Raw genomic sequence first — 26,610 nt, 5'->3', positions numbered from 1 at the left:
CCCCCAAATTAAATATATAGTATGATTTATTGATGATTATTGGCAAAATCAAAATGAAAATAACTGTTTCTATTGCCAAGTGACCTCCATTAATCAGAGAGTTAATCAGAATTCATGTTCAGGATGTCTCCCAGCATGGACAGCCCCTGCTCACCCTCACAGTGGGATGTTGGCATGTTTCTTCCAAGGACTGGACTGGGATTTACTGGCCAGTACGTCGAGGTCATGGCAGATGCGTGTGCGGGTGGTTGAAGGCTGGATGATGTCATCCACAAACCCTGCAAAAGAGTAAAACAAAAAAAACCTTAACCTGACCAACCATGAAGTGTGTGCCTCCCAGCCTTCTATATCTAGGCTAACCCATAAATTAGAAAAATCAAAACAATGGCTGGAATAAATAACTTCACAAGTCATAAATTACCTAAATTTAACATAGCCTGAGAAGAAAACATTCCTGAGTCAATTTTTAAATTTTAAGTATAACTTTCATTTTAGAGCACAGTTACTGCTCCAAAACTGGAAGTAAAAACAGTGGAAAAACTTACTCTGAGAGTTCTGGAGAACATAACTGAACTGGGCCCTACTCTTTCTTCAGGCCACTGCTTTGCATCTAGGGCTGTATACCAGACTGTCAAAGCACCTGTGCTATAAAGGAAAAGGCTGAATTTTGAGACATTTTCTACTACCTACACAATTGAAAATGCACTTTGCAGAGCAGTCCCCACTTTTCACCAGGCTCTTTGCAGCTGAAGGTGTCTTGTGTCCAGATGTTGTCCACATGTACAGGCTGTAGTTAAGCATCACCTTTCTAACTCAGATACAAGTATCTTACCTAAATAACTTGCTTGTTTACTCCAGGTTTTACTAAAGATTTACTCAATAGCACAACTTTATCCCCACGCATTGGCAAACCAAGTTGAACACAGTGTGGAAGACAACCATACCTCTCATGGCAGCAGGGAAGGGGTTTGCAAACTTATCCACGTACTCCTCCTCTGCATCTGTCTCCTTTCCTCTGAAGATGATCTGGACAGCACCCTGGGAACAAAAGGGCTCGGGTCAGTGATAGTCCCTCAGCCCTCTGCCCTGCTAACCCTTGCCCACCTCACAGCCATGCCCTCCAGCTGAGGGCTTGGGAGCATCCCCACTGCCTGCAGCACCAGGACACCCCACAGTGCTGGCATGGCACTGGTGCTGCTGGCAGGGCACTGCTGCACCACAGTGAGAAGGGCCTGGACTCACCTTGGCTCCCATCACGGCCACCTCAGCTGTGGGCCAGGCGTAATTCACATCTCCTCGTAAGTGCTTGGAGCTCATCACATCATAGGCACCTCCGTAGGCCTGTGACACAAACCAGGGCACCCACTCCAGGAGTGGCCTTGCAGCAGCAACAGCCTACATTGCTCCTGCAGCATTTTCTATTCCAGAGACAAGCAGCTGGGGCTGGATTTTACCTGAAGGAGAGCATCTCCACTTTGTGGCAGCAATCTCCTAGGAGTAGACATACTTCAACTAGAGCCCCAAAAGAGCAAGGAAGAGGGCTGCTGGTGGTGAACAAGCCCATTCTGCAAGGCAGGGAGGGAAGGGGCTGTGTGTATCCAGACCATCAGGCCTCGACCTGCACCCTGCACATGCACACAAACCAACCAGACCGTGTCTTTCTGGAATTTCCTGGCCAGGGAATACAGCACTCAGGTTCTGCAGTGCTCCACTCTGGAACTGGAAATGCTCCAGACAGCAGTGATGAACAGATACTGCAGGGCTGCAGAGCAAACTGCAGTGCAGTCCCTGTCAGGACAGTACTGAATGGTGCAGCAAGGCTGCAGGATTGACAAGTACTGCATGGAATTACTAGGAACAATCAGAGAAGGCAAAAGAACAGAAAGGGTTTTTTTTATTTCTGCCATGATAAGCCGAAAGCATATCAGAAAAGCAAGCAGGAGGGGCAGAGCAGCCAGGAGAAGGCTAAGACTGTAAGGCACCAGCCTGAGCTTATGGCAGTAGGGTGTTGGTAGAGCATAGCAGAAGTCTGGGGAGGAAAAGAAGCCACATGAGTGTTCAGCCTGCAGGCACAGCAGAAAACAGATGCAGCCAGTGCAGGGTTTGCAGCGGGAGGCTCAGGGATCAAGACAGGAGAAAGCAGAATTGCTGCAAACAGATGGCATCTCTTTAGACAGGCTGGGTGACATGGGACAAGTACTTGAGTGAAGGCATTCCAGAGAGAAAGCAGGGAGCAGAAACTGGAAGTTTCAGAAGGGTGCTGAGACAAGAGGAAGGAAGGAAGTGAGGTAGTGGTCTGGGAATAGAAGAAGTGGCCTCTTGTAACGTTACGCAAAAAAGTGTTACCAAATGTGACAAACAGAGATGTGACACTGATAGAAAGCACCACTGGGACAGACAAAGTTTGGTTTAACTATAATTGCCACTAGTGGAAAGAGGAACTCCATGGAATTTACCAGCTTACCTTTCTGGTGATGATAGTGATCTTAGGCACAGTTGCCTCTGCAAAGGCAAACAACAGCTTGGCGCCATGACGTATAATCCCACCGTACTCCTGAGCCGTGCCTGCAAAGGACAAGGAATTACTTCACTCCAGGGAATTCACACAATCCCATTATCCATCGCCGGCAGCAAACCTCACCACCACCACAGCCATGTTAACACCCTGGAGAAGATCATGCCAGGCAGTGTTCTCTGCAAGATACTGAGCAACTCAAAAATCAGAGCAGTGGTTGTTTGTATGGAAGGTCACAGAAGCAAAGCTCAGCAGATGGGACCTTCCTAGGAACAAAATACAGTCAGAGCATTTTCAAAACTTCAGATGTGACCAGCAGTGGGGAACAGCCTAGAGACACTTCTCCAGAAACCTCGTCTTCCAAGCCCCCTCTTATCTAGACCACACAGAAAGCAGCTTGGCTGCTCTACCATACTGAGGACCTACCCTAGTTGTCCTTCAAGGCAGCCCAGGATGATGGACCTTAAAAGACAGAGTATGAATTCCACAGCAGGTGCTTCTGGAGAATGATCATAGGCAGCAAACAGGAATGCAAGCCATCCAGGATGCTCAGCACCCTTGTGTCCCAAAGACAGGCGAACCTAATTGGACTTGGAATCAGCAATCCCTTGTAATTTATTTTTAGGACTATGAATTTCAGAACACTAGATGTAACTCTACAATAACTTTATTGCAGTTTATTCACCTCCTGACTTTAGGTTTTAGCACACAAGATGATCCCAAATACTCTTAAGAGGGTTTTCTGTACATTTTTTTTTTAAATGTAAGTAAAAATTCTTTTGTGAGATTGAAGAACTTACTTGGTAGTGTGTTTGCTGGCTTAACATTACTGTTTCCCCTCAGGTGTAAATTGAGTGTCTGAAAATTTCAATCTACATTCACAAATGTCTGCTCTCAGCTGCAATTTCACTTCTGGTTCTTGCCTTTCCCTGCAGCCAGTGGGACCTGCCAAGCTCACAGACCCTACAGTGAGAATCAGAACAGCCAGGGAAGTTCATCCCCAAGGAGCAGCCTGAGCACAGGTGGGACACCCAGCCCAGGCCAGGAGCTGGGGAGCACTCCCAGACCCCATTTCTAGTCACAGCCTGCTTTTAAAGCTCACCTAGAACAGAGCAGCCAGTTTCCAGTGTAAGCTCATTCAGTCATTTAAAAGTAATTTCAGTCATTTGAAGTATTTACACTGCCATGACCAATTAATAGAAACTCTTTTCTGGCCACAGATTCAGTCCCAGCCTTGTTCTAAACATGTATTTTTATCCAGTTACAGGTTATGAACACCTTAAATGTCATCTCTGTGCACACTTGTGAAAACTGGGGCTATTCAAGTGTTTGGGTCACTGATGCTGGGAGAAGTTTTGTACACTGCTGTGAGCCAGTGTGACAGGTGCTTTCTCCTTCTGTACTGGACAGGGAGATGGGGTGATAATGCTACCCTCAGAAATTGTTACTTAATCTGTGATTTCTAATGCTAATGGGCTAATCTTGTCAAATTCCTTAACACAACAGATCATAATCAAACCTCAGGTCTCATCTCTTCAGGTTTGTCTTTTTTTCCTTCCATTTACATGCTTTCAAACCAACATTCTATTGTGCAATATCAAGTCAGTACTTTGAATTAGCTATATGAAAATAGTTATTGGATTCTGAGCAACTGCTGAAATCTGGATTGCTGGAGTGTCCACTTACACCAAGCCACTGCCTGACCCATATCAGAGGAGGCTGAGCCTACACTGGGGAGAAAGGAGAGGAACTCCTAGTTAAAATGTGCCAACTCCATTGCGTTAAAGCAAGAATTGGAATGCTGAATAGTCACATTCTGATGCTTTGAGAACTACGGAGGCCTCAAGGTAAACCATGGTTTATACAACAGTATTAACATTAGATCTGATTGTATAACATTTATAGTCCTCTCTCAACCTATTTTGTAATGGGTCATTTTAATATTACCTGCTCAGCAAGCCTGTGCCAAAAGCAGGCTCATCATAGCCCTTTCCTCACCAATGTACCTCTAAACACAGGCATTTTCCACTGAGGAGTGTCTTGGAGCATCAAAGACACAGGGAGTGGCATGTATAACTAAAACAATGCCAATGAAAACACACTTTTCCCCTCAGAGCTTCATCCTGTCCCTTCAGAGGCTGGAAAAGGTAATCTGTTCTGAGGGATCTTGGGGGCTTTAAATGCGTGGTGGTGGGTGGGTCAGACCTTGCTCTGGTGAGCTGTACCCCCCAGCCCCACAGTGTCTGTCAGCCATGGCACACTGAAGACAGCTGCCCCAGAGTTGCCTGAGTGGCTGAGAGACTGCAAGTCCCACCTGGGAGGAAGACCCAGGATGGGCCAAAGCCTGACCATGAGGAAAGCACGTTGTCCTTTAACCCTACCTTCATCTTAGAGTTTTACATCGCTGGAACCTAGGACCTGGGAGCTGTTTTTCTGTATCTTTCCTGTCTTCCTATTTTTCTCCCCTCTTTCTTCTAACTCTGTTCTTACAGAACATGATATTGAATGGGTTTAAAAGTTTTCTATGTTCAGTGGTCTGTCTATGTTGTGATAAGTGATGTTATGTTGCATTTACTCGTTTGCAAATATTCCTTAATTTTCTATAGTTTGCCAGTAAACTCTAGTGTTTTTTATCTCTTGAGAATATTTGGTTGCGATTTTCTCCTTTGTGTCTACCCAGAACAAAAGAACCTTGGATTAGCCCTAGGTCTGAGCGAGGGGGCTGTAACACCCCCTTTGGGCAGTAGGTACAGGAGATGGAGGAGGCAGGTTATCCTGCTGCAGCAGAGCCTGAAGAGCAACACATGCCTGGATCAGCTGTGGGACTGCAGCAGGTGTGGGTAGAACATCCTCGAGTGGCCCCAGCTGCCACTGCTCCCTGCCCAGAGCCGGCGGTGCCAGCTCTCCCTTCATCGTGTCCCAAGGGCTGGGGACAGCACTAGACTGCCTCCCCTGGCCCAGCACAGCCTGTGCAGGGCCTGCTGCTGCTACCCTGCCTAGCAAGAGCTGTGGAGATCAAACAACATCTGAAAACACAGCTCTGCATGTATCTGGACATGGACCCTCGGTATAATACAGCAATCAGTGTAACTTCACACCTCTTACAACAAGAGCAGCATCTCCAGGGAATGCAGGTTTTTTCCTTGCACAGGTCACAGTCACAGCTTTTGGCAGTAGGACAGAGCTTTCCAGAGCATGGTATCCCCAAGCCTGGCCCTGGCAAACTGGCCATCCCAGTGTCTCTACCAGGCTGCTGGAGACTGCAGTATTACCTGACTGCATGATGTGTCTCTCTCCTCAGGTAACTCCAGCAAAGCTTTGTAACTCATGAACACACTGGTTAGTCAGGCACTATTTCATTTTCCTACAATTTTTGCCCTTTTTTTTTTTTACTATCCTTTGTGATGACTAATGTAGTTAGAATACAGAGTTTCTCTCCCAAAAAGTGGGATTTTAAAACCTGGTTTATTTCAGTCTACTGCAGCAAAAGTCTTCTCAGAGTCCTGAAAATGCGTTTTTAACACCAACACCACCATGCATCACACTGAATTCTAAGGATAAGGCATACCTGGCAGAAACCCAGGGACATCCACAAACGTGATCAGGGGGATGTTGAAGGCATCACAGAACCGAACAAAGCGGGCTCCTTTCACAGAAGAATTTATGTCTAAGCACCCTGAGGTTAAGAACACAGAAAAAGATGTTAGCAACTCCAGGGATCTGCAGAAATTCAAGGTAACTCTAAATCACACTATTTTAGCTGTATTGTCTTCTTAAAACAAAGGAAAAGCTTATCTGTAGATAATGTGGAGATAACGTGCCATGAAGCTTTCCTGGTTTAGAACTAAGATCACAGAACAAGCTACACTCAAAGGCTCATTTTATTTTTCTGATCCCTGTGTGCAAAGACTTTCTCTCCCAAAACATAACAGTTTAATTAAATACATGTAATTAAAAATATTTTTTCTGTAACTTTCTCTTCATTAGTATTTTTCAGATCAATCATACTGAAAGGTTACAGTTTTCTGATAAAAAAAACCCCAATAACATTTTGTGAAAGAGCAGCATTTCTGGTAGACACACAGCAAAGTGTTTCTGTTCTGTCTCAGCGCCATTTAGAATTATATTATGCACAACTATATTAAAGCAAAACACATTTTGTATCAAAGCCTCTATATGAAACATTAAAAAGACCTATTAAAATTTAAAATACCAAACGAAGATTAAATTTGTATTAAAACCTTCTCTAGTATCTTGATGGTCATACCTTGTAGAAGCGAATGAAACAAATGAAACATCAAATTGGGTCATCTGATTTCCCCAAACAAACAGATACAAGAATTAAAAACAAGGAGTAAACCAGAAAGTTCCAATTGGGGAAGGTCACTTCAGAAATTACTCAGTTAAGGAGGGAAAGCAAAATCCCTGGATAGTTAAGAAAGGTGATCTTAGCTAGAGCTGCACGTTGTACCTTCAGATCCAAACCATGTGAGGTCAAGAGTTCCACACTTGTGCATCTGAAGGCTTTGCACTGTTCAGCTACAGTGAGATAAAGTTCCCTCACCATACCGATGAGTTTTAGGGATTTTGCTGCCATGGAAGGAAATGTACAGTTTCCATGCTATGATTAACCCAGTTAATTGGTGCTCTTCCTTCCCCCCCAACCCCTGCCCCCTCCCGCCCACCGTGTGTGCAGCTGCTGCTCCTCTTGGACTTCATGCAGCACTGATTCAATTACCTGGGAGCAAAATCACCTTGTTGAGCCACTAAATAAATGGTTTGCAGTTCGTTTCACAGCTCACAGCTGCATTACAGTGAGGTTCAAGACAAAACAAGCAGTGGAAAAACACAGAATGAGTGGAGGAGCACGCAACACAACAGCTCTGACCTTACACAGCATGCAGAGAGAGACACAGGCAAGATACTGTTGAGAGTCTCACACTGGACTCTAACCTGAGGCTACTTTGGGCTGGTTGCCCACGATCCCAATGGTCCGTCCATTCATTCTGGCAAATCCCACCACAATGTTCCTGGCATAGGTTGGCATGATCTCAAAAAATTCCCTCTCATCCACAATCTGCAAAAGGGAGAGGCAGACAGAGCCCATATGAGGCCAGACAGAGGTGCATAAATACACAGGCAAACACAAACTCAGTTACCTTAGTATTGCAACTTTTTAAACGGTTCAGAACTTGCAGAATTTTGAAGGAAAGAGAGGGAGGGAAACCTTTTAGTCTTTGCAGCCTTCATTGCAAGAATTATATAGTCCTGCAGAAACTACCGAAACAGTTAGTTAAGCGATCCATCAGGGAACACCTTTATGACTGAAGGGAGCCTTTCTTCCCGGCTTAGAATGGAATGCAAATCACATGTTAAGAACTTCTTTCTCACAAACTGATTAGCAGCAGCCTTACAGACCGATTTCCAGTGACAGAACAGTACTTCCTGGAGCTCAGAGGCTCCCCATGATACGTTTGATGTAATCTCTCTTGGCAAACTCAGAGCCCTTTCTTGGAGCAGCCAGCACAGCCCTGCTGCCCCAGGGTCAGTGCTGGGTGTGTCCCAGGGAATGCAGGGAATACAGTGTCCAGCCAGCATCCACCTGGAAGCGCACACCTGTGTGGCTGCACTTCCCTCAGGCTGGAGCTCAGTGTGTGCCCTGCCAAGGGACAGCCCTGGTGCATGAGGAACGATCAGAACTCACACGTTCCAACAGATCAGAATTATCCGTGGAGCAGTAGCGACACCTACACATGGCTGCCTGGGCTTCCAGCAGGATTCCCCACTTCCATCTGTTTATGGCAGCTGTTCCCATACACACTGCAGTGTGCCAGTCATTTCATTAGCCTCAGTTTTTAAAAAGTTGTGAAAAATGTAAGCACTATAAAAGTGGTGTTATTTCTTCCCTTAATACTTCCCAAAATCTGTGGGAGGGCTTGGGGGTTTTCTCCTAATTCACCTAATGATTTTTATTTCATGCCACCTTTTAACTTTCATTACACATAGTGTGGAAATTCACAGTGGAAGAATCCAGGGATTAAAAACATCTTGAGTTTGCTTTCATTTTTTGCTAAAATGAGTCTAAATGGAGCCAGTTGAAAATCTTGTAATTTAAAAAAAAAAACAAACGTATTTTCTTGTACTGTGCATGTACATAACTGTCTCTAACCAGAAACAGGGAAGGGTAAATCTCTGCATTCTGTGTACTTTATTACTTTTATATATAAGTGCTGGAATCCAAGACAGAAGCACCAAGGTGCAAGGAGGTGCCAAACAACTCAAGGGAGGTTCTGACCCCAGAAAGAACTGAATTTCAGCATCTTTCATCTGTAGAGCTGTGTATACAGTGTAAGATGTATCCTGAAAAACAAATCTTGGGATTCTACTAAATTTTTTTTTCCCCTCCAGTTTTTGTTGCCCATTCACAGCTACTGCACAGGTGGAAATAGTCACTTATAAAGACTGAAATAAATAAGTAACAGTATCTGTATCTTCAGTGCTATTCTACTGTTTTTTCTCAATTATTTAGACCCAGAATGTAATATATGCATCTTTAATCTGAACACCATCACACTTACGGAGCGTACGATATCCAGCATATCATAGGCTTTGGTTGACTCACTTGGGACAATGGTGTCCAGCTCTGGAACCGGACGGTCACTGTGGAAAGCAAGCAAGTGTGAGCAACATTTGTTCAACCAAATGAACACCAAGACCAAAAACTCGGGTAAACATTTCCACCTCTCAGAAACTTTGGAAACCGCCTCAAATATGAGGAAAATAACCGGTTCTCTTCATCTCAGGCATCCTGAGCCCGAGCAGCCTCTTGCACAGGCACCTGTGCTTGGGAAGCCCCGAGCAGCACGGCCCGCGGGGCTGTGGGGACACGGCCGGGCTGCAGGGGGCACTGCTGGCTCGCGGGACAGAAGGGTGTGGGGACACGGCCGGGAGGCTGCCGGGCTGCAGGGGACACGGCGGGGAGGCTGCCGGGCTGCAGGGGACACGGCCGGGAGGCTGCCGGGCTGCAGGGGACACGGCCGGGAGGCTGCACGGGACACGGGGGCTGGCGGCAGGACCGCTCAGCAGGTCAGGGGTGGCTGCAGCACAGCCGGGTCCCTACAGAGGGCCAGGCAGAGCCCTTCTCCCGGGGAGGCCCGAGGCTCCCTGTCACACACCAGGATATCAGGAACTCCACACTCACCCTGCCCTGCCCACGCTGTCACCCGAGGATTTGAACACACTGAGCTGTAGGAAACCTTTCCATGTTCATTTCCCCGTCCCCAACCAGACCAAAGCAGAGAGTGTGGAAAACATACGAAAGACACTCTGTATCTTCCCTTCACTTTCCTTCACTGGCTGCGTTTAAAGACTTTCTTGTTTCTCCACTTAGAGTGACACATTTTCACGTGGAGTTTTCCTGTAACAGAGACACTGTCCTGCGATCAGCAGTGACAGGATCAGTTCCCCACCTTAGATCACATTACCCTCATTAGGGACCCACTCAGCAGTGGCACCCACTGGGTCTGAGGATTTAGTGCTGGGGTGTCAATTTTTATGACTCGCCACTGAAGTTTCAGGGAGTATATTTATGCTATTCCATAAAAACACTGATCTGTTTGTAACAAATGCTGTTTCTATGGAGTTTTTACTGAATTAATATTTTAACAATGCTATATGCTTTAGTACATTTTGAATAAGACAACACAAGGCTCTAGACACACAATTTAAAACTGAAGAAAGTGATGTGTGGTTTGACAAAATCAGACAGAAGTGCAGGCCCATGGCTGTCTCTGTGCTCCCTCAGACACATGGGATGAGAGAGGCACAGCCCCTTGCAGGGAAGGGAAGAAGCACAGCTATTTATAGAACAAAGCTAACAGCAACACTTCAAGTGCTTTTTCCACAGAATATAAATATTGCATACAAACACTTCCATAAAATGATACAGTGGAGCCTTAATCTGAAGAAGTTAAACTTGTTTTAACATACTAAACCCTAAGATAAAAACTATTCCAAACTTTCTTGTCTGTAAAGTAGATACAGATGCGCTCCAAGCTCTGTCCTGCAACCTGTGGTACCCCAAAAGATAGAAGTGGAAAAATTAAATTATTGCTCCCATAAATACACAGTGCTGAAGGAAATTTTAACAGCATTAAAAGAGCCATCAGCAAAATGAAGACATTATTCAGGATACCACATTTGAAAAATCTCCTTCAAATATCTACAAACACAGGACATCTGGAGCTTGCTGCTGCACTCATTTGGCTGAAAAGGTGTTTCTTACAGATCCCACTTAATGGGACAGAACTGCTACTCATTGTTAAAGCCTGTGACAGCTGGATGGACACTCCGTTTCATTCAATGCAGAAATGAAAATGCACTCGGTAACCAAGAGTTTGCAATAACCTCCTCCAGAAGTTTGTAGAGACAGAGAGAGAGGTAAAATCCCACCATGCCATACAGCAAATGCAATGCATCAGGTACCTCCCAAAGGCAGGATCTTCTAAGTCCTTGGAACCCAGGCCACCACCAACAAACACCAACACAAGCTTCAGCAGCCAAGGCTGGCATTTTTCAACACCAAAAAGAACTTGCCAAACTAGAAGGAAAACTAAACCAACCAAACAACCCCCAACAGCCCCAGGACTTCACAATGAAAGCACAAGTAGGTTACATTTGGTTTGCATAATTTATAGCAATTTTTTTGGTGTGAAAACAATGCAATAAGAAAGTAATTATTCTAGAGGAAATGGATGGGGACTGGAGCAGCTGTAAGGATCAAACACAAGCCCAAGAAAAAGGAATCTATTAAGATGTCAGAATGTCCAGATGAAATAATACCAATCTATGCATCATTTAGGACCATAAATGGGAGAACTACTGGAGATGCTGCTATAAAACCAGGCAAATTTAACAAACAGATCTGCCTTCACATGTATAAAGGCTACTAATTTCAAGTTCTTAGTACAAAATGCACTTATATCTCACGCCTTGTAAAAGATTAGCTCTTTTTTTCTTAAGGGAGACAAATCTCTTATACTTTAGTAGCTACAACCTGACAGCTTCTCACACATAAAATTGCCTGATATAAAGTACATTGATTTAAAAAATGGACTGTTGCTTCCATAGTGGAATTAAAATACAAAAGTCAAATTTATAGACAGCAATTATCCCAGTACAACTTGTTGAATGCTTATATAAATAATGATAACCTCAAAGATAATCCCCCAACTCAGCAAATAATACAAGAGATTTGCTTTGGTTTTGTCACTATCAAACCAGAGCAGTCAAGAACAGAACAGAATCAGACCAGCACAGTTTAATGAACTCCTAAAAATCAACACCTACCTCAGAAAAATTTAGGACTAGTAATTAATTCACCTGTCTGGCCATTTTCTTAAAGAAAGTGGCAAATTTATTTTTAAAAAAGTGAAAAATGTATCTCAGGGACCAGCACAGTGATTTGTAAATCAATCCAAAAGCACCTCCCCAAACAAACTGTTACACAGACACTGAAAAGCACAGTGAAGAATGAAGAGGAAATAACCTTCCAGACTCACATGTTAAAATCATCACACATGAAGAGCCCCAAGACACATCATACACATGTGAGGAGCTGAAAGGAACATATTCAGGCACCATTCCCATGCAGGAGAGTGCAACAGCCTCTTGAGGGTTCCCTACAGAAAGGGCTGAACTTCAAGTGCAACTGGAGCTTGGGTCAGAATACTTTTACTCCACTTACATTCTGTCTTCCAGTCCTAGCAAGGCTCTCTGCTCAGTGTCCTGTGCTGTCTCTCTGGCTGTCTCTCAGCTCCTGGAAAAATTCCCTGATAAAAGTCCAGACAGTTGCCATTTTTCCCCTCTTGAAATGGCTCAAGTCCTTTCTGTATTATGTTGCCAACTCCACAGTGAGCCTGAGACAAGTACCTAACACACAAAGCTTTCTGCCTCCTTGTTGCCTGCCCACCTCTAACCCTTATGAGCAGAACTCATCCAACAGACACAGCTGACAGAACAGGGCAACTTCTCCTCACTGCCACTCACTGTGCTGTTTCCTACCTCTCTCACTTGTTCCAAGGGACTGGGCAGCCCACCTGGACAGAGATTGCTTTTCCCCCGGACAACAGCCCTTTCAGAAAACAGAATTCTACCTAATAGTGAACACACACATGTTGGAAAACTTTCCATATTCACATACCAGAATGCAGAATTATCTGCCAAGATCCCAGGCACAGAACACCCGTGTCTCAGTGTCCCTTAAGCCAGAGAAGCCATGAAATGCAGTGCTCAGAGAGCACTGAGCTCAGGCAGGCTCCCTTACCTGGGATCATGGCACTCGCAGACTGGAGCTGGATCCCGGTTGCTCAGGGGTAAATAATTAAAGAACTCTCGGAGGTTCAGCAGAGCATCGATGTCATTCTCAAAGGCTCTGTGTGCAACTCCTGCACAGACACAGTAAAGCAGGTATGGAAATCATCGTGCAAGCTTTTCTTTCCAAACACATACCAGTAAAGATAGAAACAAGCAACAGCAAGACTCTTTAAACTTGAGCTATTAACAATGAGGAGTCTTAAGCCACTAAATCTGACCAGCTAAAAATATCTAGAAAATATGTGCTGTATCAGACTTCCTCCAGAACAGGTCAGCATTGTTGACCTCATATTTAAAATGATGTGAAGTGGTTTATCAGCTGGCACAGCCCTAGCTGGACTCCAGCGTTCTGGAACTCTGTTCAGGTTACTGTGCTGCACCCAAGCGTTGGACTACAAGTGCTCTTTATACAAGGGCTGGATCTGGGCAACATCTGGGTGTGTGGTTTTGGTTCATCATCAGCTCAGTTCACACAGAATTTGAGATCCCACAGTCATTTGAGTCTTGAGAAGATTCATGACTCACAGGCGTTTTCACAGAGGGGAAAAAAGGAGAGACGTGGTTCAGCTCACACTGCCACTTGGTTTATAGTTAAGCAGTTCAATCAATCACTTTAGTGAGCTAAGAAGGGACTGCTGAGAATCTTTCAACCCATGTAAATGTCTGGACAACAAACAAAAAAAACCCACCCCAGGCTGACTTTGTTGAGCCCTGCCCCCTGACAGTCTTCCCACTTCTAGCATCTTTTGTGGGTTTGCTACTTTCTCTTCAAAATCCCAGAACTCTCCCATATTCCCGCTTTCCCTCCTTTGTGTTCAGTTACTAAACAGGAGCTGCAGGAGAGCATATGAAGAGCTAGACCCTGTGCTTAGGCAGAGCTTTGTCCCTTGGACTCATCTGCATTGGCTGTTTAGCCAGAACTACTCACATTTACTTTGCACATAATTAGAATGTTCTGTAAAGCCCCCAGCTCTCACCAGACACTGCAGTGTGTGTCTTTGCACCCCCCAGCTGCTCCTGGGTGACATCTTCATTGGTGACAGACTTCACCACATCAGGCCCAGTGATGAATAGGTAGGATGTGTCCTGGGGGAAGTGGAAAAGCAGAAACAGTGAATGCCAGAGCCAAGCTGCAAAAGCACCTATGGAACAGCTACAGCCTCTAGAGACTTCCCCCAAAATAAGAACAGAGGGACAAATTTCTTAAAAAGGCTGCATTGCACTAAAAATCTACTGAAGATGCAACTGTCCACAAGTTATTTGGAAAAGATTTTCTCAACTTTTCATGCAAAATAAAAATCCAAAGCAGAAAATCATCTCAGAAAATACCCATTCGAATGTGGTCACTTAGCGTGTCATCACCATCACCAGCAGCAGCTCAGGACACACCCTTACCTTCACCATGAATGTGAAATCAGTTAAGGCAGGAGAATACACAGCTCCACCAGCACAAGGACCCATGATGAGGGAGATTTGGGGAATGACACCAGAACACAAAACATTTCTCTGAAATAGGAGAAAAAAAAATCTGGTTTTACCAAAGAAATGTATCTTTAAATCTGTGCCCAGGTCCTGCAAGAATTCACCATCACAGTGACTGTTTTATCTACTGGCAGACAAATACCTGGAGAGAATCTCTTGATGCAAATTGAACCAAAATGAGTTTGTTATTTCTGTTTTTCTCCTTTCTATTCCCCTACAGTTGATTCCCTATACCATACAATGACTGCAGAGGAGATAACATGAGCCACCTCAACAGATACTGCAGGGGCAAAAACTGCACTGAGCCTGAAGTGGGAAGGAGTCGATGTCCCTGACACTTGGATGTGCACGTACACTGTGCTCAGAGGTAGAAGCAATCTTACTGACCAACTAGGGGAGAGATTCTTTTAAAATCAGGTTTCTGCACCAGTTTGAGTTTTACACAAAAGTGAATGGCTGCCATCCAACATGGATTGTGTGTTATCCAAAAAACCACTTCCATTGCTTGTTGCTCAACTGGGTCACAAAGACTTCTGTAACTGTTCCTTCCAGACTGCACCACCCCAAAACCTGTCAGCATCTGACTGACCTGACATGCCACCTACTTTCCTACTGACAGGACAGTGTTCTGTGCACACAATTTGATGCAAAGTATTTTAGCAGGCATACAAAAGAATGTCATTTCCATGAAAAAATGAGCAGCAGCACACTAGGGGAAAAATTCTTGCATTAACCACAAAAATCCTCTGGGAACATACATCTTTCACCAGTTGTAATCAACACTGGACATCCCAAACCAGCAAGGTTAACACTGACCTGCACACTTCTTTGAACAGAAATCTTTCTGGCTTGCATGCCTTCTTTCCCTGCTGCCACAAACTCTATTTTGTTTTCCCTCCTAACCCCCACCTTGACAGAACGGGCACTTCACTGCTTATGATCTGAGCTTTTCAAGTTTCCAGTCAGTCAGTACACAGTGCTTAATTTACTTTAAGTTCCTCTTTCTCCAGTGGAAATCCTTCACCTTTTACAAGTCCTATTGAAAATAACTGCTGTGTGAAATTGATAACATATCTTTATTTCAAAAGAGACACGGGGAAGCTGATAGTGCATCAGAAGCAAAAAAAACACTGAACTATGGTGTACCCACTTGCCTCAAACTGATAAATGCTCAGAGAAATTACATCCCAACACACACAATTCAAAATTGGTATAAACCAAGAAGTTAAGTAGTTGCTTGGGGTTTCCTTCCAGTTAAGCAAATTGCCTGTTCTGTCATTCTCACTATATATTAGATCACAGAGTTTTACAGACCTCAGCATCACCCTTGTTTAAGACATGGGTACATTTGCCCAAAGCCAAGAAAAGAACCAAGGTTTGAGTTTCACATACTATTTTATCCATTGGCTGAAACAGAACGATAACTTTAACATTTACTTACAAACACCCACTTGCATGTTTTGCCCACCTTTATGGATGCCAAGCTCCCTGTCCATCCAGCAGCCTACTCACCAAAAATATGTCTGCATAGCCTGCCAAGGACTCCACTCCCTCCTGGATACGGGCTCCTCCAGAGTCATTCAACCCAATCACAGGCGCTCCAACCATGGCAGCTTGATCCATAATCTAGTGATGAACACAAACTCCTCAGTATTGGCCCAGCTAAGCTAAACCCCAAAAAAATACCTGCCCTCCCAGCTGTGCATCTCCACACTCAGCACTGGAGTTGGATAATGCAGTGTGAGTGACACTGTCACAGGAGAGGGACAATTTCCCCTTCTTCATAAGCAGCCTCAACTGCACCTCAATCATCCCCTCATCTACTCTTCAAAGTTTGTTGCAGTGGTGGCTGTGGAATCTCTCTAAGCTGTATATTCTAATGCTTGATTACCCTTCTTAGAACTTCTTTGGGAAGACTAAATTAAATCTTTCCTCCAGAAATTTAAACATTCCATTTGTCTTGATACACAGCAGTGAGGGAGACCAATTAGCTATTCTTGGCCTTTACTTTTGTGAACATTCAAGTACCTCAAATTTCCCTTCAGTCTTCGTATTCCTCTTCATGTTTCTAGGTTAAGCACCACCAATTCAGTCCCACATCCTGTTTTCTAGGACTCTCATCATTTTGGTTACTTGCCTCAAGATCATACACAATACTACAACAGAGCCTTAAGTAGGAGGACTGAATTCCTTACATTCCTTGCACAAAATATTCCTGATTACTGAATTCCAGTAAAATATTTGCCATAACACTACAGCATTGGCACATTATGCTAAGATCTGTTTTAACATCAAGATTTGCTTTAGCTCCTAAATAATTTTTGTAAAACATCAGTTAATCTCCATTTTGAAATTTGAAGTTGCTTTTCCCTGCTCTTTTAATCATTGTTATAAAATTATTTTAGACAATCTTTAACTTTCTAAGTGATTTACAATTCCAGTCCCATCTTTCAGAGTGCCTGTAGAATCAATCTTGAATTTTATATTGCCTAGAAACACAGACACCACACTTGGTGCCACTCATGTCAGTGGTATCTCAGGAGACCCAAAACTCCAGCCCAAACAGGAACTGGTGGTAACCACCTCTGTACAGTCCTAGAATTCACTGACACATTCTGCTGTTTTCCAGGGACTTCATATATGGACTTTCTTTCTCAAGGCTCTTCCAAGTTCTTTCTAAAACACACCTCAAAGACTGAACCCCAGAACAACTGATGTCCTCAGAGCCTTCCAGCTTTGGAGCCCACCAAGAACAGCACCAGCCAGGAAGGACCCACATTTTTTCTAGTTCTGTGATCAGACCATGCTGCTTTAGAAAGAAGAGATCAAAGAAAACCCTCCAGAAAGCATCCCATCATTCCAGTACCATTCCATCCCTCCCCAGTGCAGACACCACAAAGCTTCAGTGTTAAAGGGTAATTCAAGTCCTTCCCAGTATCAAACCCTGGTAAAATCAAATAGTTGTTATCTAGCCCGAAGTCTTAATGTTTTCTAGTTTTACACCCACACACTCCTGAGGAGCCTATGCCAAAGAGTAGTTATTTCCACAGCATAAAAGGCCTTGTGCACCAAAAATCTTGTTTCTGATTCCATGGCAAGAAAATTCAGGAAGATTTCCCAGATCACACCACTCAACACTCATGCATAAAAGAGTTCTTGTCTCCCCAGTCCTGGGATTCAAAAACTCTTCTAGCAAGACAAGCAGACAAACAGAAATAAATAGCCACAAGTGTCTGATAAGAGAAAATCTCAGGGTCAAGGTGACCTCCAAGCTGTAAAACTGTTTCTCTTCAGGCTGTTTACTTGTTACATTTGCTTATTTTTAACTATTACACACTTTCACAGCACATTGTTTAGAGGAAAAAGTTTCTCTGAATTAATTCCATATTTCTCCAGTGTACAAGGAGTAGTACATTTATATTTGTACTTGACAAGTCTCTCATCCTTTGCAGTAAAGTAGAAGAGATAACTTAATGTAACAAAGTGTGTATTACCTGGAAAGGCTCATTCACACTCAATAAAGTTTCCAGAAGCACCACTCTCAGGCATGGCACATGCCAGAGCCCACTAAAGTCACCAAATATTTTCTCTAAAGTCATTATCACAACAGACTGAAAAAAGGATGCTGACAATTGTTTTATTTTCTCCTGTGTCATATTACCTTGCAGATCTTCTGAGCATGAACTCCAGATAAACTGCCTCCAAATACAGTAAAATCCTGAAGGTAAAGCAAATTTTCAGATAAGGGAAAGAATAATTTCAGCAAAATGTTGTCAGCTATTGCCAGTAAATAATGTAATCCTACAACGCTCTATATTTGGTATGCTGCTTCAAAACAACCGACTCCCTCAGTGCAGCCTGCAGATCATCCCAGCTCAATAAAGCCTCCTTTACAAGGAGGAAATACAAACCTGGATACACATCACCATTCTAGACTCATGAGTTATGTCCAAGAGTTATTACTCTTCTGGGGTGCTGTAGGGACTATGCCAGCCAAAAGGCCTAAGCAGAAAGATCTCTTAACAGGCCCTGGACTGATCCAGAAGGAAAAGAGGATATTGACACCTACTGGCACAAACACAGCCCAGAGGCAGCTCCTGGGGAGTTTCTCTGCTGCATTCCCACTAAGTCTTACTCTTAAAGAAGCCCCAAAAACTGCATGGACAGAGACAGCATGTCTCTGTTATGACTGTTATGTTGTATGTCTCTGTTACAAATAACAGTTGAACCAAAAAGGTTTGGCATCTCAAGAGGCAGCTCAATTTGGAGGGAAAAAGGGTCTTTAAGTACAAAAAGGGAGGGTTGTATCATGAAGGAGCACTCTTAAATTCTACTAATACAAAAACTACCCTCTAGTTGTGTTCTAAAATGAAGGTTTGTGTTTAGCTCCTCTCCACATGTTCAGCCCCATGTAACAGTGTCTCTCCTTGGAAGAAGCACATATCCAAGACAAAAAAGGCAGACTGTACCCTTGCTCCAAGGTAACACAGCAACAGCCACTTTGGCCATGAAAGCAAATGGAACAAAGGCTACTTTGTGGCCCAGAACAGAGCAGCACTTACTAATGATCTGAAAGAAAGCCTTTCTTTCAGACCAAGATAAGTCTCTACCCAAGATGTTTCCTTTGAAATAATTTTATTTTAATATAAAAATATATTTTAACATCAAAAATATATTTTATCTATTTATATGCTATCTATCACAAGCTTTTTTGCTTCTTCTTGTCTGAGGGTGCACTGCTTCCTTCCACGTTGCTACATGACTACACTGAACTATTGTGAACTTATTTCAAAGGGTAAGTTCCCACTATTTAAAAACAAGTAAAACTTTACCTGACTGAAAACATAAGCTAGTCTCCCATTAATCCGTCCACGGCCAGTCACCACACTGTCACCAGGATACTGTATTAAAAACAGATAAATTAACTGAAAATAAAAAAAAAAATCAAAGCAACAATGACATCCAATAAAATTTCCACAAACTCCTACTAAGACAAAGCAAAGACTGATTTCCTGGGAAATCTTATCTTCCATGTTTGCAGTGCAGACTCCACAAAGATTTTCCCCAGCCCTGAAAAGGAAAACTAGAGGTAATATCACATATTCACTATGTATTAAAGATCAGTGAACTTAACAGTTTCCCTTCAAATTTACCACTTCTGGACTTAAGGCAAATCATATCCTCAGAGACAGGATGTACCTTTTTATCAGGACTAGCTGATGTTTTTGAAAGAATGGACATGGTGCACCTCTGAGGTGTTGATACAGGATAAAAAACAACCCTGGACAGGTCCAAAAATATAATCACAGTCATCTCAAATGCTTGAACTTGACCTGTCCCATTTTCCCCCTGTAAACAAGGGAAGAAAGAACTGGCCAAGGAAATTGAGCCTTTGAGTCTTAAAATGTGCTTCATCGATATTGTATCACTTTCTAGTAAAGAAAATATATAGAAGTCTTCTGAGACAACAATAGGAAAGGAACTTTGCTAGGCTGTCAGTAAAAAAGGGAATTTCAGGCACTGAAGTGCTTTTTGTTGTTTGGTACTAAAAATGAAAAAAAAAAAGGAAAGAAAAAAGGGAAGTGTGTGGTGCAGGCCCACTCTAAGGGCCATTTATGCCCAGGTGGTCTGTTGTCAGGAAGGTCACACCTGTCTGGTGCCTCTTCTCAGGCTGCACACACAGAACTGCTCTCAGCCCCTGGCACACAGAACAGCAGCACATGCCTGTACTTCAGCCACTGCCATGTACAGGTGACTCCCAAAAGCCCCAGAAGCCCACAGAGCGGCCTGGATGTGAACACAGGTCCTACCCTCAGAAAGTTCCAGGGACTCTGAGAAACTCAATGCTAAACCAATATTCCAGCTCAGTGGCCACAGTTAGGTCATCGGTTGTGAAACTGTGCTCTGTAAACACAATCTGCAGTTCACTGAAGGGTGAATTCTGAATCACAAGGGAAAAAATTAACCCTACCGTCACACTCAGGACTGTGCTGCTCCTCCTATTTTCAGGAACAGCAATTTGTTATCAACAGAGTTGATATGTGTGGGATGCAGCATGGAGTAACTTGATGAGAGGAAATGTGGCAGTTATTTCAGTTTGCTGGGGAACAGAGTAAAAAATGTAGAGGAAAAAAGATGATTGCTCTGCTACTCCCTGAGAGGGGAGGAGGTCTAACACAACATCCTTCTCAACACCAAGTGTCATCAGCTTTCTGTCAACAACAAATAAATCCTTCACCTTTGCTGTTCCCCGTGCCCCTGCTGGAACCCTGCTGTCCCCTCCCTCACCCACAGGCTGCAATCCTACAACCTGAAGGACTGAAACCCAACAAACTGGTTTAGAAACTCCACAAACAGAAGCTGTAGCTGCACAGGGCACACAGAGAGCAGCTCCTCACCCAACACCACAACCCGCAGCCAACAGCCTTTGGCTACAGGAAGATTAATGGTGAACAGGCACATTAGCACCAGCCATTGACATCTCAGCAGCTCACCGATTCCTTCTACCAAACCACAAGAGAACACTTTTCCCAGGTAGCACGTTATCAGGAATCAACATTACAGTGAGAGACTTTGCGGAGCCATGGATTTTCCCTGCGTGTGTGTAACTCCCTGTAGCATGTTGGTTTACAATACATGGCCACATAAGCAAAGTGCCTTAGCAAGCAGGGTGTAGCTGGCTAACAGAGCAGTACAAATGCTGGGACCTCCAAACATCCAGATCAGATTGTAAGGCCCTGAAGGATTTTATGACTGTAGTTTGGCAGGCATAAATATCAATCTGAGCTGTTTAATCCAATAACTCTAATCCTACCTGTAGGGAATCAGAAGTATCTACCCTGAATTGTTCCTCTTATCTGATTGACAAAATTGTACCAACAAAGCTCTGCAGCCTCCTCTACTGTTTAAAATGCAAATATAAGACAATTTCCAGGAAGGTATTTAAATTGAACAGGTGACCTTATAAAAAAGGTATCAAGTTTAGGCAACAAAAAACTCTGTAAGCTGTTAAATGGAAACTGAGAGTACTTAGAGCAAATTTACAAAACAAAATTATACATAAAAAGAAAAAAAATAGTAGAAATCACATGTGAACAGAAGAGCCCGTTTTCAACCAGCAGGCTGGCTGCACAGCAGAGGACACCAAAACAAGAGTTATATGAAATAAAACTACCTTATTCTTACTAGAGTCCATCCCAAAGTCAGTACATCTGTGTTCCACAAACATGTCATATTCATCAAAACTGTCAGGGTCCAACAGCAGCAAAATTCGTTCCCTTGCTGTCAGCTTTCCCTGAAACAGAGCAAGCAACAATTAACAGAGCCATCAGGTAGTTCTGGTTGTTTGCTGACCCCCAGCTGATGCAGTTTAATCAAGCAAAACCTCACTTGATCTGCTACACTGGGTCCATTAAGTAACTGCAGGCCCCCAAAGCTGGAAATAGCCTGTGTAGTGATTATCCTCCTCAAAAACAAACATAATGCAAGCCAGACTCTGAAAAGAAGGCTGACTGTTGGAGCAGCACTACCCCAGGAGAAAGGAAACAATTGCAGAGACTTTTCAACAGGATATAAATGCATCACAGCTATTTTTGCTTACACATTTAAATGCTGCTATAAAGGCCTTTTTTCTATTCTTAACCAGGGAACCCTTCCACAGCTAAACCAGTCCTCTCCAACAGCTCAGGGTTCAATTCACCACACTCAAATATTATTTGACTACAGTAAATAAGAGGGAAGTGTGTCAGCCTGCAGGGATCTTTTGACAAAATCCTTCTGTTCTTTTTCCTGCTGGACACTGTTACGGGCAAAAGTAGGGTAAGGGCCAAGAACAGAATCAAAGTGCCTGCAAAGTTCTTTAAATCTTAACCTACCAAACAAATCTGTTATTTCCAATCATGGTAAGCATCTGTCTGCAAAGGGCAGGGCAGCTGGGCTGTCTCCTTTAGGGGATGATGTGACCCTGCACCAACATGACATAATACAGCTCAGCTCCTACAAAACATCTGACCAGTAGGCCAAAAAGCTCACGAAAAGCAGCAAACACAGGAAAACCTAAGGGAAGCCATAGTTTGAGTTTATATAAAACATAAGTTGTTCAAGGCCCTAATCATGCAGAAATGCTTGTATATTGGTATGTCAGTGTCCTGAATGCAACTCAGTGAGACTGAACTCTCTTCAGGTGTTGTATGACTGGGGAGGCATACTGCTGACAGGCAGACTGATCACTGAGGGAGCCTTCATGGGAATCGCCATTCCCACCTCCTTGATGCCTACGAGCCACCGTGGTACCGCCAGGGCCGTCCCAGCAAGAAACAATAAACAGAACATCAGCAATGAGACAGGAGACTAAACACCCACCTGTTGTCATCCCTCCCACCTGTTTTTGCCTTGTTTTCACTCTTCTAACTCTTTGTTCTCATCTCAGCTTAAATTTGCAACAGCGATGTAAAGATGAAGCTGCTGCTCAGAAGAAGTTGCAACTTCTGTCTACGCTACGTCTCATACCTATTACAGGCAACCTCGGTGACCACTCTGAGGCGAAGGAATTAGTAAAGCAATTGTTCTTTTTTCTACTCAGAGTAAAAGGCAATGCAGTCTTTAGTGCTGCTTGAGGAAAGCTTCCCGCAAAGGGAAGTCTGCAGGTTCCACGCGAAGCCGCGAGTCCCCAGAGCCGAGCGGAGCCCCGCCGTGCACGGCCTGCCCTCCCCGGCGAGCGTGCGCCCGGCGGCAGCAGGACGGGGCTTTGTCCCCGCCGCCCACCGTGCTGGGCTCACCCGCTTGTGCTGGGCGTCGATGCGGGCCTGGCCGCCGCCGAGCAGCGCGGCGCGGCGCTTCTCCTCGATGCGCTGGGGCCCGGGGGCCGAGCGGGCCCCCGAGGCGGCGCGGCCCCCGTACAGCCCCACCGCCCGCCGCAGCACCCTCACAGCCGCCATGTCCCGGCGCTGCGCCTGCGCGCCCGGCCCGGCCCCGCTTCGCCGCCCGGGTGTCCCGGCTATGGCAGGGCCGTGCGGGGCACACGGCTCCGGGAGGCCCGGGAACGGCTGCTGCCAGCACCGGGCCCGGCGCAGGCCGCTGCCCGAGCCCGGCCCTCCGCGGCAGGGTTGTTCATCGCTGTTGTCGCTCTGCTCTGTGCGCAGAGACCAGCAGGAAGAGGCATCGGCTTTTCCCCCTTTCCTGCGTGGCGGAGAGATTTGTGGCGCTTCAGAAGTGGGGAGGCCAAGCAGAGGTGTCAGCTCGCAAGATTAGCTGCCCTCGCTTTGTTCCAAATGCCAGAAAGTATTTGTTAGGAAAACAGTCCTTGTGACACACCGGTACCGATTCCCTGCCGCCTCCTATGCCTCTTCAGGCACCGTGGCTCTTGTCACGGCACACTTTCGGACGGATGAGGAAAATCGAGACTCTTTAAGAAGGGAGTGGGTCAGGATGCGCGGGGAATACGCAGCACACACAGCGAGTGCCCGAGCTGCAGTGTATCCGCAATCCAGAGATCTGATGTCATCGGCTCCCAGGCAGTTCTCCAGTGGGCAGGCACAGCCATCTGTGCAGCAGATCATTTGTTACCCCTGTAGGCCACCTCCGACACCGACCACCAACAAAACACCGGCCAGTTCCAAGTAGGGCGAGGTGAATGTTGCCGTAAGTGCGCACATATCACACATGAAATACACGAGCATGGCCCTGTGGATACCACAAGTCTGAGGAATCTCCAAGAATGGAAATTCTTGGATTACATAGCATGTACAAGCTGTTGTACGATAATTTATTTTGAAAGGGCTCTCAGGCTCCAGTCCAGCCTCCTACTCAGAACAGACTCAGCCCTGAATTCATACCACTTTTCTTAGGGCTTTTGTCAGTTGAACCTAGAAAGGACAGAAGCTGACACACCTTTCCCAATCCGGGTTCCAGTGCCTGACTGGCTCCATGGAGAAGTGATCCCCCTACACTCATTCCACTCAGTAGCAACCTGCCTTGTTTCAGTTTAGGACAGCTGCCTCTTGTCCTCTGACTGTCCCCTTCACCCAGGCGGGTTTAGTGAGGTGACAGCCACAGGCTCTCCAGTACGAGAAAGCGGCTGCTAGGGATGTCCCCAGTGTCCACTCCAGGCTAATAAAGCCCAGTCCCCCAGCATCTCCTCTGGGGGCAAGTGCTCTGGCCCTTCACCATCATCCTGCCCCCCTCCTCAACATGATGTGCTAGCCTGGATACAGCTGTATAGCAAGAGATCCTGTCAGAAACCTTGCCCAGGGTAAGACACCTGACATACACTGCTCTTCCTTCATCCACAGAACCCCTCACTTTGTCACCAGAAGGCACTGAGGTTGGTTACACAATTTATTCGTGGTTAATCTATGCTGGCTTTTCCAAATCAACTTCTCCATGTGACCACAAAATGCAGCCAAGAACACTTGTGCCATGGCTTTCCTCCCATACCAAATTGAGGGGGATCACCTTACAGTCCCCCAGGCTTTTTGTAGATCGGAGTAAGCCCAGCCTTTCCCCAGCCATCAGGGGGGATCTCCCTGATCTCCACGACCTTTCGAAGGTAACTGTGGCATCACTGCAACACCAGCCAGCTCTCTCCACCCACTTGGATCATCCTGTCTGGTCCCCTAGAATGTGTCAAATTTTCTCAGTAGCTGATGACTCAATCATCCCCACTACAGGAGCCCTCTCCTTGAGCCCTGCCTGCAAGCACAAAGGTCCAGGGAGATCTTGGCAGTGAAGACCAGGACAAGAAAGGCACCAAGTAGCTCAGCAAACACACTGCTGATCAGGAGGCTGTTTCAGCCCCCAGCCAGAGTAGCTGCAGGATGCCAGCTGCATTCCTGACCTATCTGTGAGATAGCTGTGCCTCGGCAGCAGCCAAACAGCCACTTCACCCTCCCCACTCAGGAAGTTTCTCCTGGTCACAAAACAGCCCAGGCAGAAATCAGACAACAGATACTTGAAGCAAAAGCCTCCACTATCCCCCTCAGGTGGGCTCAGCATCACTCAGGCTGCCTGCAATAGCTTATTCATTAAAAATACACTCAAAAGAGCAACTCTGCAACTTCAGAAATTAAAATAACCACTATTCAGAATATGGGTCACATCTAAAAGAGGTTGGGAATCTGCATTCTGGGAACAAAGGCATTTCAAAAAGCCCCCATCTGGAAGACAAAGCTGGCATGGCAAGGGGAGCCATGCTTGCTTTTACTTTTCTTTACTTCCTTTTTACACTTGATTTTTAGTCCCCTTAGTTTCTGTGTCTGGAACTAATGGTCATGAATTTGTCCAACCCCTCTTTGAACCTTATGATAATAATTCAGCAGAGGCAAAAGGGCATTCTTTGGATAGCTGAAGTTGTGCCCAATAGAAGAGTAGAGGGGGAGACGGAATTGTCAAGAGTTGCAGGTTACATATTAAAAAACAGGGTGAAGAGTCCAAAAAATACCTTTAGAAGCAACTTGCTGGAAGTATGAAAACTAGTAAATTCTTTTTCAAATACTTGAGAAGAAGGAAGCATGCCAGAAATTCTGGCAATAAGACAAGCCAAGATTACAGGGATTGTTCAGACTATCCAACAAAAAAAACAAAAATAAGATATTAGCTTTGGTTTGTTTTATCTGAATTCAGTGCAAAGGAACTTGAGAAGATTTCTGGGCTAAAAAGCTTGTTTTTTCTTGGGTTTTTACCTGGATGTTTACTGGGTACACTGAAGGTCCTATTTCACCCCAAAGAGTAAAGATTAAGTTACAGAATAAATCCTTAAGGACCAAACTGTTTTCACCTCAGTGTTATAAGGTCCTTCAGTGATAACTCGCTTAAATATAAAGCCTCTTACTAAAAACATGGTAGGTGGCTATTGTAATGTCAGTTTTTAAGGCAGGCACTAAGGGACCTAAGAAAACTTAAAACCTGTAAATCCAATATGAATTATGAAGCAAAATGCCAAAAAGCCCACCAACCCCACCCACAAAACCCAGTATTAGCAAACACATAAACAGGACATACTGGGGAGCACTTGGCAGAGATTTTGTACAGAGATTCCTGCCATATACATCTAGTGACTTTATTTAGTGAAGTCAAACATATAAAAGGGAGATCCTGTTCATATAATAACTCAGATTTCTAGAGGCCTTTCAGAACTTTCCTGATTAAGAGCTCTTGAAATTAAGCTGTCATTAGAGTAAAAGGAATTCACCTTACAGAGCTCAGAGAGAAATGTAGTTCAGGTAGATGTTACGATACACTGG

The 26,610-nt window shown here is 44.7% G+C and overlaps 1 protein-coding gene across 1 annotated transcript; it reads right to left on the bottom strand.

Annotated features, from left to right (window-relative positions):
* Positions 1–8: 8 nt before the first annotated feature.
* PCCB (propionyl-CoA carboxylase subunit beta) lies at positions 9–23,317 on the bottom strand. The gene is made up of 15 exons (XM_005529553.2): positions 23,149–23,317; positions 21,546–21,665; positions 19,204–19,272; positions 18,033–18,089; positions 15,884–15,997; positions 14,285–14,395; positions 13,867–13,975; positions 12,840–12,960; positions 9,094–9,175; positions 7,469–7,592; positions 6,084–6,191; positions 2,465–2,565; positions 1,243–1,341; positions 945–1,038; positions 9–278 (listed from the first exon to the last, which is right to left on the bottom strand). Exons 1-15 carry the CDS (start codon positions 23,305–23,307, stop codon positions 157–159), a joined length of 1,590 nt encoding a protein of 529 aa, XP_005529610.2. The 5' UTR covers positions 23,308–23,317; the 3' UTR covers positions 9–156.
* Positions 23,318–26,610: the final 3,293 nt, after the last annotated feature.

This window comes from Pseudopodoces humilis, chromosome 11, assembly GCF_049639895.1.
Source record: "Pseudopodoces humilis isolate 2021_Gansu_Grassland_sample_001 chromosome 11, ASM4963989v1, whole genome shotgun sequence".
NCBI classification, from domain to species: Eukaryota; Metazoa; Chordata; class Aves; order Passeriformes; family Paridae; genus Pseudopodoces; species Pseudopodoces humilis.
The sequence above is the reverse complement of the archived record's forward strand: the minus strand, read 5'-3'. Positions and strand labels throughout refer to the sequence as shown.